This window comes from Nannospalax galili, unplaced genomic scaffold (assembly GCF_000622305.1).
Source record: "Nannospalax galili isolate Female #2095 unplaced genomic scaffold, S.galili_v1.0 scaffold1586, whole genome shotgun sequence".
Lineage (NCBI taxonomy): Eukaryota > Metazoa > Chordata > Mammalia > Rodentia > Spalacidae > Nannospalax > Nannospalax galili.
The window spans coordinates 258897-274553 of record NW_008354289.1 but is presented as its reverse complement, the minus strand read 5'-3'; the positions used below and the strand labels follow the sequence as shown (position 1 = coordinate 274553).

Sequence of the window (15657 nt, the reverse complement as noted above, 5' to 3'; positions counted from 1 at the left end):
AGGGGGGATTTCCAGGTGCCTTTATAAGCTCTGTAACACCTGCAATAAATGAGTCCCTGCTTGACTAGGCTCCCCATTGTGCCTGAGTGTTCCTGGTACTGGGGGCAGCATGGGCTGGCGAATGGCGTGCTTACTCATCCCCAATCATCACTGCCCATGGGTTGCTGGCTCGAAACCCTGGCAGAGGAGACACCACCAGATGGACTTGAACCAGTGTCCAGTCTACAAAGAGGAGGCTCAACAGAGGATTCATTTCCTCCATGCTTCCAAGCGAAGCCAACCATGGTCGAGCAGGACCTTTGCCTTTTCTTCACATACGCAGAACTGGTAAAAGGAGCCAGGGGCTCCTCCCAAGCCCATGTGACCCCCGAGGAACAGATCCTCAAATGACCTTAAGAGTAAAAATAAATTGTTTATCTGGGCCAACTGTATGGCCTTAAACATTCAAAGGAAAATATAACCAAAGATTAAATGGGTCAATATAATGCCAGATAGGAGATACCTTCTTTTGAGTTGTTGGCCAGGATGACCAAAGGGATTCCCAAATAGTAACCCAGCATAGACTTGCGAAAACGAACAGTAGACCCTAATCTTATCTAAAGGAGTACTGACAACTGATTGCTGCTAGATGAGGAACAGCTGACCCTCCTAAAACAAAAACCTCTAGATAGGCTGACTAGATTCACCAGAAGGGCAAGTAGTGGGGATTGGCTGGGGTGCCGACAACACAGCAGACAGTAGCAGGGATATCAGAGTATAAGGGCTCTGGTGGGGGGGAGGGAGGCTATGGGAGGGTGCCATCTGGGAAGTGGGTGTATAGTTGAATAAGATGGTTTGGGCTGTTTTGTGTGATACACACACACACACACACACACACACACAAATCAACTAATTTTAAAAAATGTGTTATATTTGAGGAGGAAGCATGGAAATTTATGTCATGCTAATTAGTAGAGGTGATAAACATTACCATTGAAATCTAACTGATGACTTCATAGACATACAGAGGCGCCAAGGATCCAAGTGCAACCGATTATGACTAGTAACAATCAAATGCATACAGATTAGAGATGTATGAACCAACATCTCAGTGTTAGTAGCAAAAACAATGAGTCTTTCTGCAAGGAACAATATATTCTAAAATGAAATGGAGAAAGGTTAAAAACTCATTCAATTTTATGTCTTACAGGGCTTATACTGAGTTCAATATTGTATAACTATTACCTCAACTGTGAACCTAGAAACTTCACCCACTTGTGAAGGAGATGTACTGTTGCTTTGGAGTGTGTTACTGAATATGTTAAAGCTGTAGTGAAATGCTTCTTCTAATCATGTAGTTATTAAAAATTTTAAAAATGATTAAAAAATAATAAATTAGTAGATATGAAAAACATTATCATTGAAATCTACCTGATGACTTTCAGATGCCAAAGAGCTCAGAAAGTAACCAACTGTCACTAGTTATAATCTGATATAGAGATTAGAAACGCATGTGCAAATATCTTAATGTCAATTGCATTGAAAATGAATTTTTCTGTATGAAGCTGTGTATTTTTTAAAAATGAAATGGAGTTCTTTTTTAAAGTTTAAAACCTCATTTAATTTTATGTCTTATAGGGTTTATACTGAGTACAATATTGTATAATTGTAATAATTCAACTGTAATCCTAAAAAATTACAGCCAATTTTGAAAAAGATGCATCTTAGCTCTGGAAATTGTTATTGAATATGTCAATGCTGTTGTAATGAAATGCTTCTTCTAAGTATATGGTTATTAAATAAATAATTAACTGGGGGAAAAAAAAAACTAAAACGAACCTACCAAAAAAAAAATTGATGCCCAAAAATGGACCCTGCAAGGCATGAACTCAGTTGCTGGGATAGAATAAACCTTGGATTAATTTCTTTTACTGTTTTTAGATTTGTTTCATTCTCCTGTTTGAAAGTAAACACATGTTGCCTTACGGTAGTATTTCCCTTGAATACTGAAGTTTTCAGTATAGGTTTTAAAAAATATTTCCCTCTATAAATAAAAGTTTTGTTTTTTATATGAAAAGAAAAAGAAGGGGGGGGAGAAGGAGGAGAGGAGGGGGAGGAGAAAGGAAAAGAAAAAAAAAACCACTTCAATCCTAGAACAACTACTACTGGGGGACGGTATTTCAGGAAAGATGGTCTGGGTCCCTCTAATAACCATGTCCATGTGGCAGGATTGTTGAAGGCACAGGAAATGAACACTGGTTGGTAGAAGGCAGATATAATTTCCAGACACAACTATATAGCCAGTCACAGAAATGAGAGCTGTAACTGTCACAAGCATTTCCTCTTTGTCTTTTTTCACAAATGTATGTGTATGACCTAATCTTTTTATTTAAAATTTTTCTATGGGGCTGGAGAGATGGCTCAGTGGCTAAGAGTGCATACTGCTCCTCCAGAGGCCCCAAGTTCAGTTCCCAGCACCACCCTGGCAGCCACATTGGGTGGCCAACTACGGCCTGTAATTACACCTCCAGGTGGTTCAACCCCTCTGGCCTACCTACATGGCCACCTGCACTCACCAACACACACCCCCACATACACATAATTTAAAACTAATTAAAATACATCTTAAAAATCTATTTTTGTGTGTATGGTTGTGTGCATGAGGGTATATATGTACACCACTGCAATACAGCAGTTTCCTTTGAGACATAAACTTCCATCTTGGAGGGAACTGAGTGAACAACAGAATGTCTTGAGAGGACATGAAACACCCCATCCTACAAAGCTTGGTAAGCTCAGAAAGTAAACAACTCAATAGCTTTAGGAAGTCCATAACATTGACCTGATTCAACTAGGCCCCTTCCTCCCCAAGACTAGTGAGTGACATTTTTAGGCAAGCCAAGCTGCCTGGAAGCAGCAGAGACCAGCAAAGTTGCCGGGAAAGGGCGGAAACCAACTAACTGGGCTGTCGAGGTCTAGAAGAGCCTCAAACCACCGCTGGCCCCCATGGCACCTCTAAATACCTTTAAGCTTCACTTGACAAAGTGCAATAATCACTTAGGGGTCTTCTCCATGTGTCTGAGCTTAAGGGTGGGAATCAGGCCTTATTCCTAGACTCTATTCATTTGACCAATGGCTGACTGTATCTTCAAGTTCCTTCAGGGCCCTGTTCTGCTTTCCTCCTGCTAAGTGCCAGGCTGTTGTGACATCTGTGCTAGTTCCCAGGCTGCTGACCAGACCTCACAGGGGCTGCTTGTGGGCACTGCCTCAGCTCCTTGAAATGTTCTCTTTTTCTTCAGTCTCTCCCGGAACAGCACTAAGCCTCACCAGGCTGCAGCAGGGTAGGGTTTAGCAGGGCTGTGGGCAAGCCTGAAGGAGCTTTATGCCCAGCCATCCTCAGTCGCTCTCCAAACTGGATGTGGCCTATGGCTCCCAGCACTACACAGAACAGAGCAGCTTAAGCACTTCAGGGAGGGTGGCAAGCTTAAGGAGTTTAGGTAAGAAATGGCACAGGCTTTATTCCTCACCCCTTTTAGCAACAAGGTGTGAATTTGAGTAAGTCACTGAAACCCTGTGGCCAATTTTTTGGCTTTCTTTTAGTCTCGGGTTAATATAGCACTACATACTTGGCATATCATTGGTATATACTTAGTATGCTTTGCAAGTCACAAAGTATATACCTCTTAGGACGGCTAAACTCTTGCCCTTACATTATTTCCCTCTCCCCCTTTATATCACTGCATTCTAATTCCCCTCCCAGGAAGTTCCACCCCATGGCCCCTAACTAGTTTCCTGACCTCTATGGATTTTCCAATTGAAGCACACATATCTAAAGATTCAAAGCTAGCATCTACTTATGAGAGAGAGCATGTGATGTTTGTCTTTCTGGGTCTGGGTTACTTCACTCAGGATAACTGTTTCCAGTTCTATTTACCTGCAAATTTCATAATATAACAGCTGAGCAATACTCCATTGTGTAAATGTACCATATTTTCATTATCCATTCATCAGTTGATGGACATCTAGGTTGTTTGCATTGCCTGGCTATTGTGAATAGAGCAGCAATGAACATGGTCTTACCGCAACCTACAGTAAGACGGAGTCTTTTGGGTATATGCCCAGGAGTTGTATAGCTGGATCATGTAATAGATATGTTTCTAGCTTTTATAGGAACCGCCACACTGGTTTCCATAGTACTGCATCACTTTGTATTCCCACTGGCAGAAAGTGTTCTCCACATCCTCACCAGAATTAGTCATTGGTTTTTTATTTTTAATCTTATTAGCTAAACTTTCTTAATGAATTTTACTTTTAATTGACAAGACTGACAAGGATATGCAATCCCACTAAATCCCAAAATACCTAAGAGAAATGAATATGCATGCTCACAGGAAGATCTGTATGTTATCATTTATAGCTGCTTTATTCACAATTGCCCAGAGCTTAAAACCATCCATCAGCACTTTGTGGCACATCTGTGCCAGGAATAACTGCTTGGCAATGAAAAAGAATGAGTCAAGGACGCATGGCAAAACCAAACAGCACTGGAAGGCAGAGTAAAAGTAAGTGACTACATACCACAGGGTTCCATTTATATGGCATTCTGGAAAGTGGAGGGAGGCAAGGGTGGATCAGTGGGTACCAGGCCTTGACCGAAGAAGCGAACCTCCTGTAAAGGGCACGTGAGATCCTTAAAGGAGCCAAGCAGCCCACAAATATTGTATCTCAGCTTTCCTAGCTCCATGCCGACTTTTGTATTATCTTGTGCCTCCCTAACAAACTGGAGACAGACCTAGGTTTAAATCTCAGCTTCCCAATTTTCCAGCTAAGGGACCCTAAAACAAAAAAGTTAAATCTATGTTTTGGAAAAATAAACTGCAAACTCAGTTCCTTCTACTGTACCTTTCAAACACAGATGATTTCCAACAGCAAATACCAGCTAGGTGCCCTGTAATTCAATTCTGACACTACCTACTAGAAACAGATCTCCCAGTTGGGGCTCAGGCCCCAGGATGGCCCTCCTGTACTTTCAGGTGCTAGCCACAAGCCCCAGGTGGCTTTATATTCATGTTGCCAGCTTATTATAAAAGATGCTCTAAAGAACACCCACAAAATGGAAGGGGTAAAGGGCTCCTACGCTCTCTCTAGGCGTACCACGTCCCAGGATTTAGTCTCCCAGTTTACCTTGCTTGAGTTATGCTGCTGGTAAACTTATAGCTCCTGTGACTTTCCACGTGAGCTGACACTGTCCAGAGAAGCACCCCTGCTGTTCCTTTCCTGGTGCTGGACAATGTAATGCATGTTTCTCTCTGCTGGCCACACCCCAGGCTAAAGCCCCATCTAAGTGGGACCGTCAAACCCCTACTCCACTCCATTAATCTGCAACTAAGCTTTCCTATCTCCACTCACCATCCTCTCCACTGGGTGTCTAGGAAGACCTTCTTGGCTCGGTCCTTAGCTTTTGGCCCAAATGATGGTTAAAGAACCGTGGATGTCACCAATCTGAACAGTGTGGCACCTGATTCCACTTCCCAGCTCTTGCTTTCTTGGCTCTTCTAAGGTTGTAAAATCCTGAAGGCTATCACTCCTCCTGGGTTTTCTCATTTCCGCACACAGTTCTTGTTAGAGTACATGCTGACAACACTTTGCCAGACTGGAAAGTCTGTGACTTGCTTCCTTCCACATGCACTTTTCTAGTCTTCCTGATGTGCCAGAGGCCCTGCCCTCAGGAAGCACAAGACACTAGTGGAGTGGAAAGTAGGCTGACACAGATTAACTGGTGGTAGTCTTGAGGCAATAAAAATAGTCATTTCTGCCTACTCTTAACCCACATGTGTACAAACAACATGTAGCACATGGCAACAAATTATTTTAACATCACTATTTGACTGAGGAGTGTTTACACTGTCTTTGACACATTTATGACACTGTATGTAGAAATGTTCTGATTTAGACTAATGAGATGTGACAATTAAATACAATTCTTATCCCTGAAGGAAAAATAAAATACCCATAAAGGGTATTATCAGTACAATTAGAAAGATTTTAATTTTGTATCAGATAACATTATCAATGCTAAACTTGAGGGTGATCATTACAGAGATTACATCTTCTATAAAACACCAGGTGTCATGTGTCACATGTGATTTATTCTCAAAAGACTCAGAATTGTACAGATCTTCAAAGAAACAGAATCACATACAAACACATGGTGGGACGTTGCCACCAGGAAATGCAAACATCTCTAAGTAATGGGAATACAGATGTTCATATTACTCTTGGTTTTCTTTTGCTGTAGTTATAAAATTTTTGAATGGAAAAAATTGAGACAAAATAAAGTACTTTAAAACTACTCTAAATGGTTTTGGCAGAGAAAGTGAAAGAGCAAATACACAAATCAGTTCTGAAACCAAACACAAATACTTCTTTATTTACGGGATATTGTTTTACATCAATTCCATTAAAACCTAATACCAGTTTGCTGTACTCAAGTTAGATGGCATGACAGTATTTTAGTTAAGCTGGGAGTCACAGGACTTGCACGCTTTTATGAACGGAATGCAAATACTGAAGACACAAAGCATTCACAGTTAAAGGCTGGCTACTGTTCATGTAACAGCACCCCCAATAGAATTATTTTATGAAAAAAGCAACCCACATTTTGGTCTCATTTACAGATGCCCAACATTTCAGTTGGTCAACAAATTCTATACATTTATTATACAACATATGAAAGAATAAAGGATAAGGCTTACAGAGGTATTTATTTTAGCAGTTGTAAGGATAAAAACCAAGGGCACAAACTAAACTTTTAAAGCTTTCTGAATAAACTTTGAAAGTATGGTTAGAATGGAGACTGGGATGCAACAGAAATCTGTTGTTAAACCAGAATCTAGAGGTTTGTCTAGTCAGACATAAATATTTAACTCAGAATTCATGCTTCAAAAAAGGGCGCACCTAACACTACAGAGGGGATTTGTGGCAGCTCAAACAATGACATTTCCAACCTACTGCAGTGGTAAACATCTACAAGTTGTGTTTCCTAACAACAGAGTATTGCAATGCGTAGTTTGAAACACAAGTGAAAAGAGGAAAGGTGGAGACCCAGGTTCTGAAGAGCCGGAAGAAGGCACCCTGACTTCCTTAACATCAGCCAGGGGTAAGTGCTTGGCGATCAATCAGTGTGACTTGGCAATTTAAAGAAAAGGTGTCTTAATTACTCCTCTCTTCTCTCCCCTTAAAAATAGCTGCACCAGGCATGGTGGCACAGACCTTTAATCCCTGCACTCAGGAGGCAGAGGTAGGCAGATCTCTGTGAGATTGAGGCCAGTCTGATCTACATTGGTAGTTTCAGGTCAGCTGGGGAGACCCTGTCTCAACCCACCCCCCAAGAAAAGTTATGCCAAAAAAAAAAAAAATCAAGAAAACCAAGGGTAACTAATAATTATCCAAGGCAGTTTAGAGATCAAGAGATCAAATATTTGGAGGTTTTTTAATAGTCTCCTAGAGTACTTACTTCCACACCGTGCATCCCATTACTATGTGGGTCTTTATCATCAAAGTGTTCACTATGGATGAAATGCTGCATCTCACCCCTGGTAACAAACCTTTTATTCTAAGATTAACTGTGCTTAGTGTTTAAAAAATGTTCCAGATTCTAAGGTAACATTTAAAATAATTTCATCTATGACTCATGTTTGCATTGAGGCAATCAACAGTTGATCCAATTTAAAAACAGTTTAAGAACTGCCTTTAGAGTGTGTGGTTCTTTAACCTTGGGTACACCTACAAGGGAACTGACTCTCCAGGGTGGAGCCTGCCTCTGGCCAACCCACTGGCACACACCGGCAGCAGCGAGGGGAGGCCCCCTACAGCACAGCAGCCTCAGTCGCCCAGGCTTCCCAGTAACAGTGTCCATTCTTTGCAGATCTTAGTTTGTAAGGGAGACTACAGACAAGGGATAGTGAAGTATGCTGAATCACTACTGACTTGGGGGTTTTGTTTTGTTTTGAACTTCTAGCTTATTTCACAGCATACCAAACTTTATTATTTGGTAGAAAAAGGCAAGTAGTTGTATTCTACCGCATCATGATTTTGTATATGCAAACACACTGTATATACATACAAAATTTCTGTCTTTGGTGGTTCAATCAGGGGAAAAAATAATATGAAAATCTGACTTTAAAAAGCAACTATAAAACAGTACTCAAGGGCAGCTGTCTGTGTGCTTCATTCATTTAATGCCATTTAAAGGTTCACATTTCATGTAGATTTTTTTGGCCAATAATCCCAACATCCTCCAGTCATCAGAGCTCAGGCAAGCAAGGATCTTACCCCACCACACCATCTGCCTGTCAAATGTGCCCTCAGCTCTTTACTAAGTCCTTAGACGTGTTTTCACAAAACTTCAGGGACTGAGTTAGTCGTTCAATAGCACCAGATAGTTGGGGGGTGAAAAACCTGTTATCTATACATTTCCTCAAACAGCAAGGCAAAAAGTAAAATAAAATAAAATACATAAAATACAGACCTAAAAACACTATCATGTTTGCTCTGGTTTTCCCATCCATGTAAGTAATGGCTATGCCCCTTCTGTATATGCGACTCAGGGAATGACACATGGCCCCTCTGGGAAGGGTACCAGTGTAAACAGGGTTAGCTCAATGCTGGTGGTTTCGTGTCCACTGCCTGCAATGGGCACATCGCCAGAGAAAGCCTGGCATGGAAGAAACAAAGACAGAAAGTAAAACAGAACATCTCTTACTTTTAGCTCTTTTTTTCAAGAACCCAAGGAAATTACAGACACCATGAAAGAGTAACTAAAAATTCAAGCCACAACTGAAAGTCCTCCACAGTTATAACTACCAGTGAATCAGGAGGCTCATGGAGTTGGTGAGATACAGCTTACTTACAGTGGCATAGAAAACATCAGCAGATCAAACACTGGCTAGAATAATGCAAGGTGGGGAGTGGGCGGGGAATTAAACTTCAATTTAAAATAAGGTGTAATTTTAACGTATTTACTTGTACCTAATTCAAGTTACCAACAGTGTTAACATTAAAAACAAAAAACAAAAATCTCTACCTTTCATGTTGGAAATGCTTGTGGCATGGTGCATGTTGTGTGTGCAAATAACTGTAACTTTCGTCATTTTAAAATTCTCAAATTGTCAAGTAAACCAAATCATATTTGGCACATGCCATTGCAAGTCACGACTCCCACCTCCTTCCCCAAGTTTGGCCTCATAAACTGGAGGTTAATTCTGGCAATGTCTGCTCACGGTAATGCTTGCTTTGTCAGGTTTTCTGAAATGCTACATTTGAGACCAAATGAAGTATAATTGGTTCATTTGAAAAAGGGACTAGAAATATGCCACAAGGTTATTTTTACAATACATTTCTGCAGAAATAATCTCTAGGTGAAGCTTTTCTTTTTATACACATATACAAAATTTAAACAGCAATGTACACATAATCACAGTGAGGACATTGGCAAATTCACCAATCTGTAGTGTAAATACAAACTGCAAAGCAGCCTTCCCAGAGCACAATGCTACACAGCAAGCAGAGCTGGCCCATTCAATAGCAGACACCAAAACACCCCTGCAAGAGGGAGACAGTGCAAGAAAAGCAGCATGCGCTTTGATACAAACAGCAATTTATGGCTAATGGGTGACATAACTGTAGTAACAGTGACTCTTTCGCTGCTATGCATAAAATCCTAGGACATCTGTTTGTCTTTATACCATTCCACAAATTCGTCCAACAAAACTGGCCCTGGAGGAAAAACAAAAACAAAACTGACATGAGGACTGGGGAGATAGCTCAGAGGCACTCACCCGACATGCATGGGCCCTTGATTCCATCAGCAGGAAGGAAGGAGGGAGGAAGGAAAAGAGTAAAAGCGAGAGAGGAGGCAGGCTGGGGGGAGGGAGAAAGAACAGGTGTGGAGGCTTTTTCCAGGGAGGAAGGAGAGGTCACTCGGCACCCAGTACTCACATGCTCCATCTTCATCATAGTTGCTGAGGTCCAGACTAATCGTTCTGCTGAACTCCAGCACATTGCACCACTGGTCTTTGTTAATCACTTTGTATTTTGATTGCTGATGGGGGGAAATAATACGGATTAATGACACCTAAAATGAACGAATGGGGTAGTTTCAGTGTCTCTGTTAACCAACTTAAGAAAGTTCCTATGGGTTGACCCTTTCTACAGAAACACCAATCTAGAAGATAAAGAGAGAGCAAGAGTAGAATTTAAGAAGACAGCTTTCTCATTACAAAATCATCCTAAGGGCATAACTCAAGATGATAAGCGTATCAAAGAAACACACGTATGCCCTCAGAAGTGACATTTCTGAACTGGGGACAGAATCTACTTCATAGCAATGCCACAAGGATTAAATGAGAGAACTTAGGCCACTTCTAGAAAGTGCTTCATCCAGTACTTGGTACAGAGTAAGTGGCTACATGAGGAGTGGGTTCCATCAATAACCCAACATGATCAGTACCACTCACTGCCAGACTGCTGGCTTGAAGTGCATGTACCAGGATCAGTGACCCCAGAAACCTATGTAAATGCTGCCAGGAGCTCTTGCCACCCCTCTCCTTAAAAATGAAGCTAGAATAGTTAAAAGTAGGTGCTCTATCCCTCTTAAAGAAGAGATGTTACAGGCAGATTTTAAAACACAGTATTCCTGAAGATTTAAAAAAATTTAAATCCTTATGATTAAAAATCAGGAACATAGTAAAACAATACAATTATGTTCTTTTAAAAAAGGCAAAAAGTCAGTGGAGCCAATGGTTTTGAGGGTGCAGACACGGAAAAGCCGGGATGGAAGGATGGTTGCCTCTCTCTGAAAGAAAACACAAACTAATGCAAGAGTGAAGCACAGACTGCAAGCTTAACTTCCTAAGCTCCTAAAAGTGAAAACCAGTCTGGAAACAGTCTGGTGTTCCTGGGACTGGGCAAAGTCAAATTTACTCCCAGCCAGTCTTTCAGGCAAAGGATCCTTCACATGCAGGCTCAAATCCTACTGAGCTCACTGCAGGCAAGAACCTATTTTCACATCTGTTCCAAATAGTGGGGGCTTATATCTCATGGGACTCTCAGACATTAGAACAGATTTTATGTTGAATGGACCATCATGGCAAAAACACTTATATTAATAACTAGTTTTTTATTACCTTTTTCATGGAGTCCTAGTTAGTAATGTTACAGGCACTTTCTAATATGACTCTTTAAAGAATTATACCAGTTGTTAAGTTTTCCAGACCATTACAAAAAGCAAGTTGTAAGAAAGACTATTTCAAGTTGAAGTTGGAGTTGGGTTAAGACCCAGGATTTTCTCAAAGACCCTACACCCTCATCCTTGAAAGCACAGGACATTTTTCAAAGGGCTTGGAATAGGAGGGGACCAAGGCATATGCCACATGTGACAGCCCAAGTAACTCTAACACGACTTGGATTCTTCCAGGCTCAGCAGAAGGACATTTCAACAAAGTCAGGTTCTCATAATAGGCAGTTCAAAATTTCTGACCACTACAAAAGCAAATAGCAATGATGCAATCAAATGCTGGGTTGCTTCTGACATGGAGCTAATGTGAATTTAAACTGAAGGAGACATTGCCAGTGTACCTAACACAGCACGTACATCCATCCAAGTACTTCCCAAGTTACTTGGAGACAAGAGTAGATAAGAACAGATTACAAACTAGTTTTAGTGAGAGGCAGATGGCTGTGTTTTAATCTTGGTTTAATAAAGCTAGAAATTCATGTAAGGCTATAAAGAAAGTAAACCTTGATTTCTATTGTTATAAAGAGGTAGAAATCTAAACACCAGCAAAGCCTCTATCTGGGGCTGAAAAAGAAGTAGAGAGGGAGAGCTGTGGCTGTTCAGATGGACATTCAGGCGGATGATGCACGCGACATGACATGCACACACAGACACACTCCAAGAAGACGGGCAGTTGTTGACTGACAGCAATTAGGCACCATAAGTCCTATGAGCAGAAAGGCACAACAAATAAAATTCACAAAAAGGTTAAAGTATTGGTAGTTCTAAGCAAGCAAACATACATTTCATAAAATAATTTGGTACCTCTAAGAATTGGTGAAAAACTGGAAAAAGGGGCCAGATTTTTCCTAATAACAGTCCCAACATGCACTTGGCAGTGTTTATGTCTAGGCTGCGCTGGTCCTTTTCCTGTTTAACAAACAAAAACAAGGATAAGCCAGATGCTTCTAAATCACAAATTCCAATAATCCAAATGTGTATTTCACTCCAGTAAGAAATGAGTACATAGCTCATTTATTATGCATCATAAAACCCTCAACAGGAGCTATGGAAATGGTCAGGCAAATACACAGAAAGCCTCATCATTTGAGTGTTACATATGAATTTACTTTGAGAAAGATTCGTGTCAATTGAATAATATCACCCTAATGCAAAACTCAATTTTGCAGTGTTAGTTTTTAAAGTCATTTCATGGGAAAGAAAACTCTACAACTTAGTGACTTGTTTCACATTTATATGATAATTACCAGACTCATAATCACTAATCCTAAAGCCCTTAGCTTAACGAAATGGAGTTTAAGGGCTTTGCTCTTTTTTTTCATGTTTGGGAATTGGGTTTTCTCAGGAATGCATGCTTCCAGTTTCATTTCATGGAGTAAATATTTTTCTCCTACCTAAATAAGCTGGAACTAAATTCAGTTCCCATTAAGTGTTGGGGCCCTAGAGAGTCTCTCCCAATCACAAGACATGTTCATCCACCTGCTCTGGGAAATAGGGTTTATCTCCACAGTCCTTACCTGGCATGTCTTACACATGACCTTAGCAGAGTATCTAATAATTAAGTAAACAGTAATCTCACAGGGCAACCAGAAAACAGAACACAAGAGTATGCCCATCCCACTTTTATTTGTAATGAAATGTTCTAATTTCTTATTCTGTTTTTCTTAAACGTTTTCAAGTAGGCAGTTTCTATGGAAAGGAGGATGCTCTGAAGCCATAGGAGGGAATTACACAACTGTAGTTAATCCTCACGTGGTATCTTAACTAAAGTGGAAATCGGCAAAGACTTTTCTATGAAGGGGGAAGTGCTTGGCTATCCACTGGAGTGTCAGTGTTCAGCATATTAAAGGATGGTGCTATGACCACTATTAGCCACATAAACAGTCACACACATCTACGACACTAACAGCAAAGTGCTGTTTAGTACACAATGAAATTCTTCCCATGACACTGATTTTCAGAGAGGAAGACTTAAGTAATACGGAAATGTAAAGCCTCACTCAACAGCAGCAAATGAGAGAGATGAAGTAATGGAAACCCACCACTTAAGGAAGAAAAAAGAGGTCTTCTCTCAGCCATGTAGCAGCCGCTCATGAACTGGCCGGCTCAAATGGCAGTGCACCACCGTTCTCTGTTCAAGGCCACACAACTTAAGTTTGATGATGGAATAGGGCGTTCCAGTCCCACAGTTCTTTGCACATGGGGTGAAGGGAGGGGGTCTTTTCTATAATGCTCTCTGCCTGTCCTTTGGCCAACCAGCGGGTCCAGTCCTGCCTCGACAGGGCTCATTCCCAAGGGAAGAGGACAGAAGAGGTGTCTAAAGATGGCCTGTCTTGCCAACCCTCGTTAGTTCGTTGTGCTTCAAGTGTTCTGCTTTTGTGATGCACTGTGCCTGTAAAGCAGGCATGGCAAACAACAGCACACTACACTACCATGAGGCAATCCACAAGAAAAATCAGTAAATTGCTTAGAAACACACATGGCACCACAAGATCTGGCCAAAGTTCATTTAACAAAAGTTCATGCAACAGTGGCTGACCACACTGGCACTCTAAAAAGTTTTCTTTTGCCAAGTTTATAACCATTCACTATCCCTGAAATCTGTAGTCTGGCTTTGATACATACTGGGCCTTCACATATCACCGATGCCTATTCCCCCGATCATGACAGACATACACTGTGGCAACAAAAAGGAAAAAAGGTACAGAAGACCTGACAGACCACAACAATGCAGCCATCTGACAAACTGATCAGGAGGGGTTGTCATGTATTTGGCGGCCATGCCAGAACATGGAGAGAAGGCATGAGACTCACAGGACTGGACAGCTGAACAGCACTCGCTCACTCCTGCTCTGCAGGGTGCAGCCAGCAGCTCCCAATCACTAACACCATCTTCTGCCTAGCAAATAAGAGAGAGATATGGATGCACTCCACCATCTGAACAGCGGCATCTCACTGACAACCAACAGTGCCCGCGGTGGTCTCACGGCCAAATGCAATGAACAAGATGAGAAACACTAAAAAGTCCTAGGAACATTACAGTGAAGAGAGCCCACACAAATACACTCTCGTGTATCAGAACAGAGACACTCCCAGGTCTTCTGACAACACAGTTATGTGCTGCAAAGGAGCTCCTGATAAAAGTGAACTGGTTCTCTCAGAACTCCATCAGAATAATGGGCATTTAAAAAAAAAAATCACCTTTCAAATTGAAGAGTAAAGCAAAGACATTCAAGAGCTCTTTTCAAGAAAGTACAATAGTCAACACCCCTCTGTGAACTTCGGCTCATGGAACACCAAGAAGCAAGGGGCAGATCAGTAAGCATCTGCATCCCAAGTTCAGAATCAAGCAGAAAGGCTCCTGAAGCCATCAGTCAGCATCATGAGGCGCCACAGCATGGTTAAAAGGGGAGGAAATGGAAACTCGTCTCCCCTTCTACCTACCTCATGACCCCAAATGTACTTTGCAAACTTTAATTTTTTAATATAAAGAAAACAATTGCATTATTTTTCAAATAATAATATAAACAGAGGTCAAGATAAACCAATCCCTCACGAGAAGCCGCTACACCTTGTTTTCCTTAAATATATATTAATAACAGCAGCTGCAGAATATCAAGACTCTAAATAGTACAGCCCCCAAAACGAAGGGTACTACTTGAAATACTCTTAAGATGTCTGCACAGAAGGAATGTACCCCGACAGTAAAGACAGGTAGCAACCAGTGTAGAGAAATAATAAAGTTTTGTTCAGGTCCGATTTTAGAGTTCCTAATATTTTTGTTACAGTGCCTTTATTTATGTGAGACCATCTAGGGTAGGTCTGTAAGATTTAACATTTTTTTCTTCAAGTACCACAAATGACTTAACAAAAACTGAAACAAAGAATTATAAATATGTAAAGTAATTCTGACATTACAAAAATGAATCTTAAAAGACTCACACATCTGCATCTGCTTTATCAGAGTCCCTAACTGCTCCAGGTGATCTATTTTCAAAATTTCACTGTTTTAATGGTATGACACTTAGAAAGACAAAGAACAATTGTGGGTTATTAAGTTTATAATGAAAAAACCAAAATCTTCAATGAAAAAAAATCCCAAAGCTTTTTAACAGACTAGCTAGATCTAAGAAGCAACAGATACAGTCATGAGTCCAAAGATCAAGGGCAGATGCTGGTTACAAGCTGAAAAGTGAAGTCAAAAGCCTTCCTCTGTAAGCAGTGGTAGTAGACATAAGAGTATGTGTCCTGGTCAGAGGGAGGGAAGAGAGGGAGACAGGAAAAGAGGAAGAGAGGGAGGCGGGCGGGGGGGAGAGAGAGAGAGAGAGAGAGAGAGAGAGAGAGAGAGAGAGAGAGAGAGAGAGAGAGAGAGAAAGAAATAA

The 15657-nt window shown here is 41.0% G+C and overlaps 1 protein-coding gene across 8 annotated transcripts in view; it reads right to left on the bottom strand.

Moving 5' to 3' along the window:
* Positions 1-6193: 6193 nt before the first annotated feature.
* Positions 6194-15657, bottom strand: part of Dcun1d4 (defective in cullin neddylation 1 domain containing 4) — a 73493-nt gene continuing 64029 nt past the window's right edge. For 5 of the 8 annotated variants that reach the window (XM_008851562.3, XM_029555217.1, XM_008851565.3 and 2 more), the window contains 3 exons: positions 12080-12184; positions 9979-10081; positions 6195-9756 (listed from right to left, as the gene is read on the bottom strand). In XM_008851562.3, the coding sequence (XP_008849784.1) occupies positions 9701-9756; positions 9979-10081; positions 12080-12184 (264 nt within the window). In that variant the 3' untranslated portion in view covers positions 6195-9700. Of the gene's footprint in view, positions 9757-9978; positions 10082-12079; positions 12185-15657 lie in introns of all 8 variants that reach the window. The other 3 variants (XM_008851563.3, XM_029555219.1, XM_029555220.1) reach the window with 2 other exon arrangements.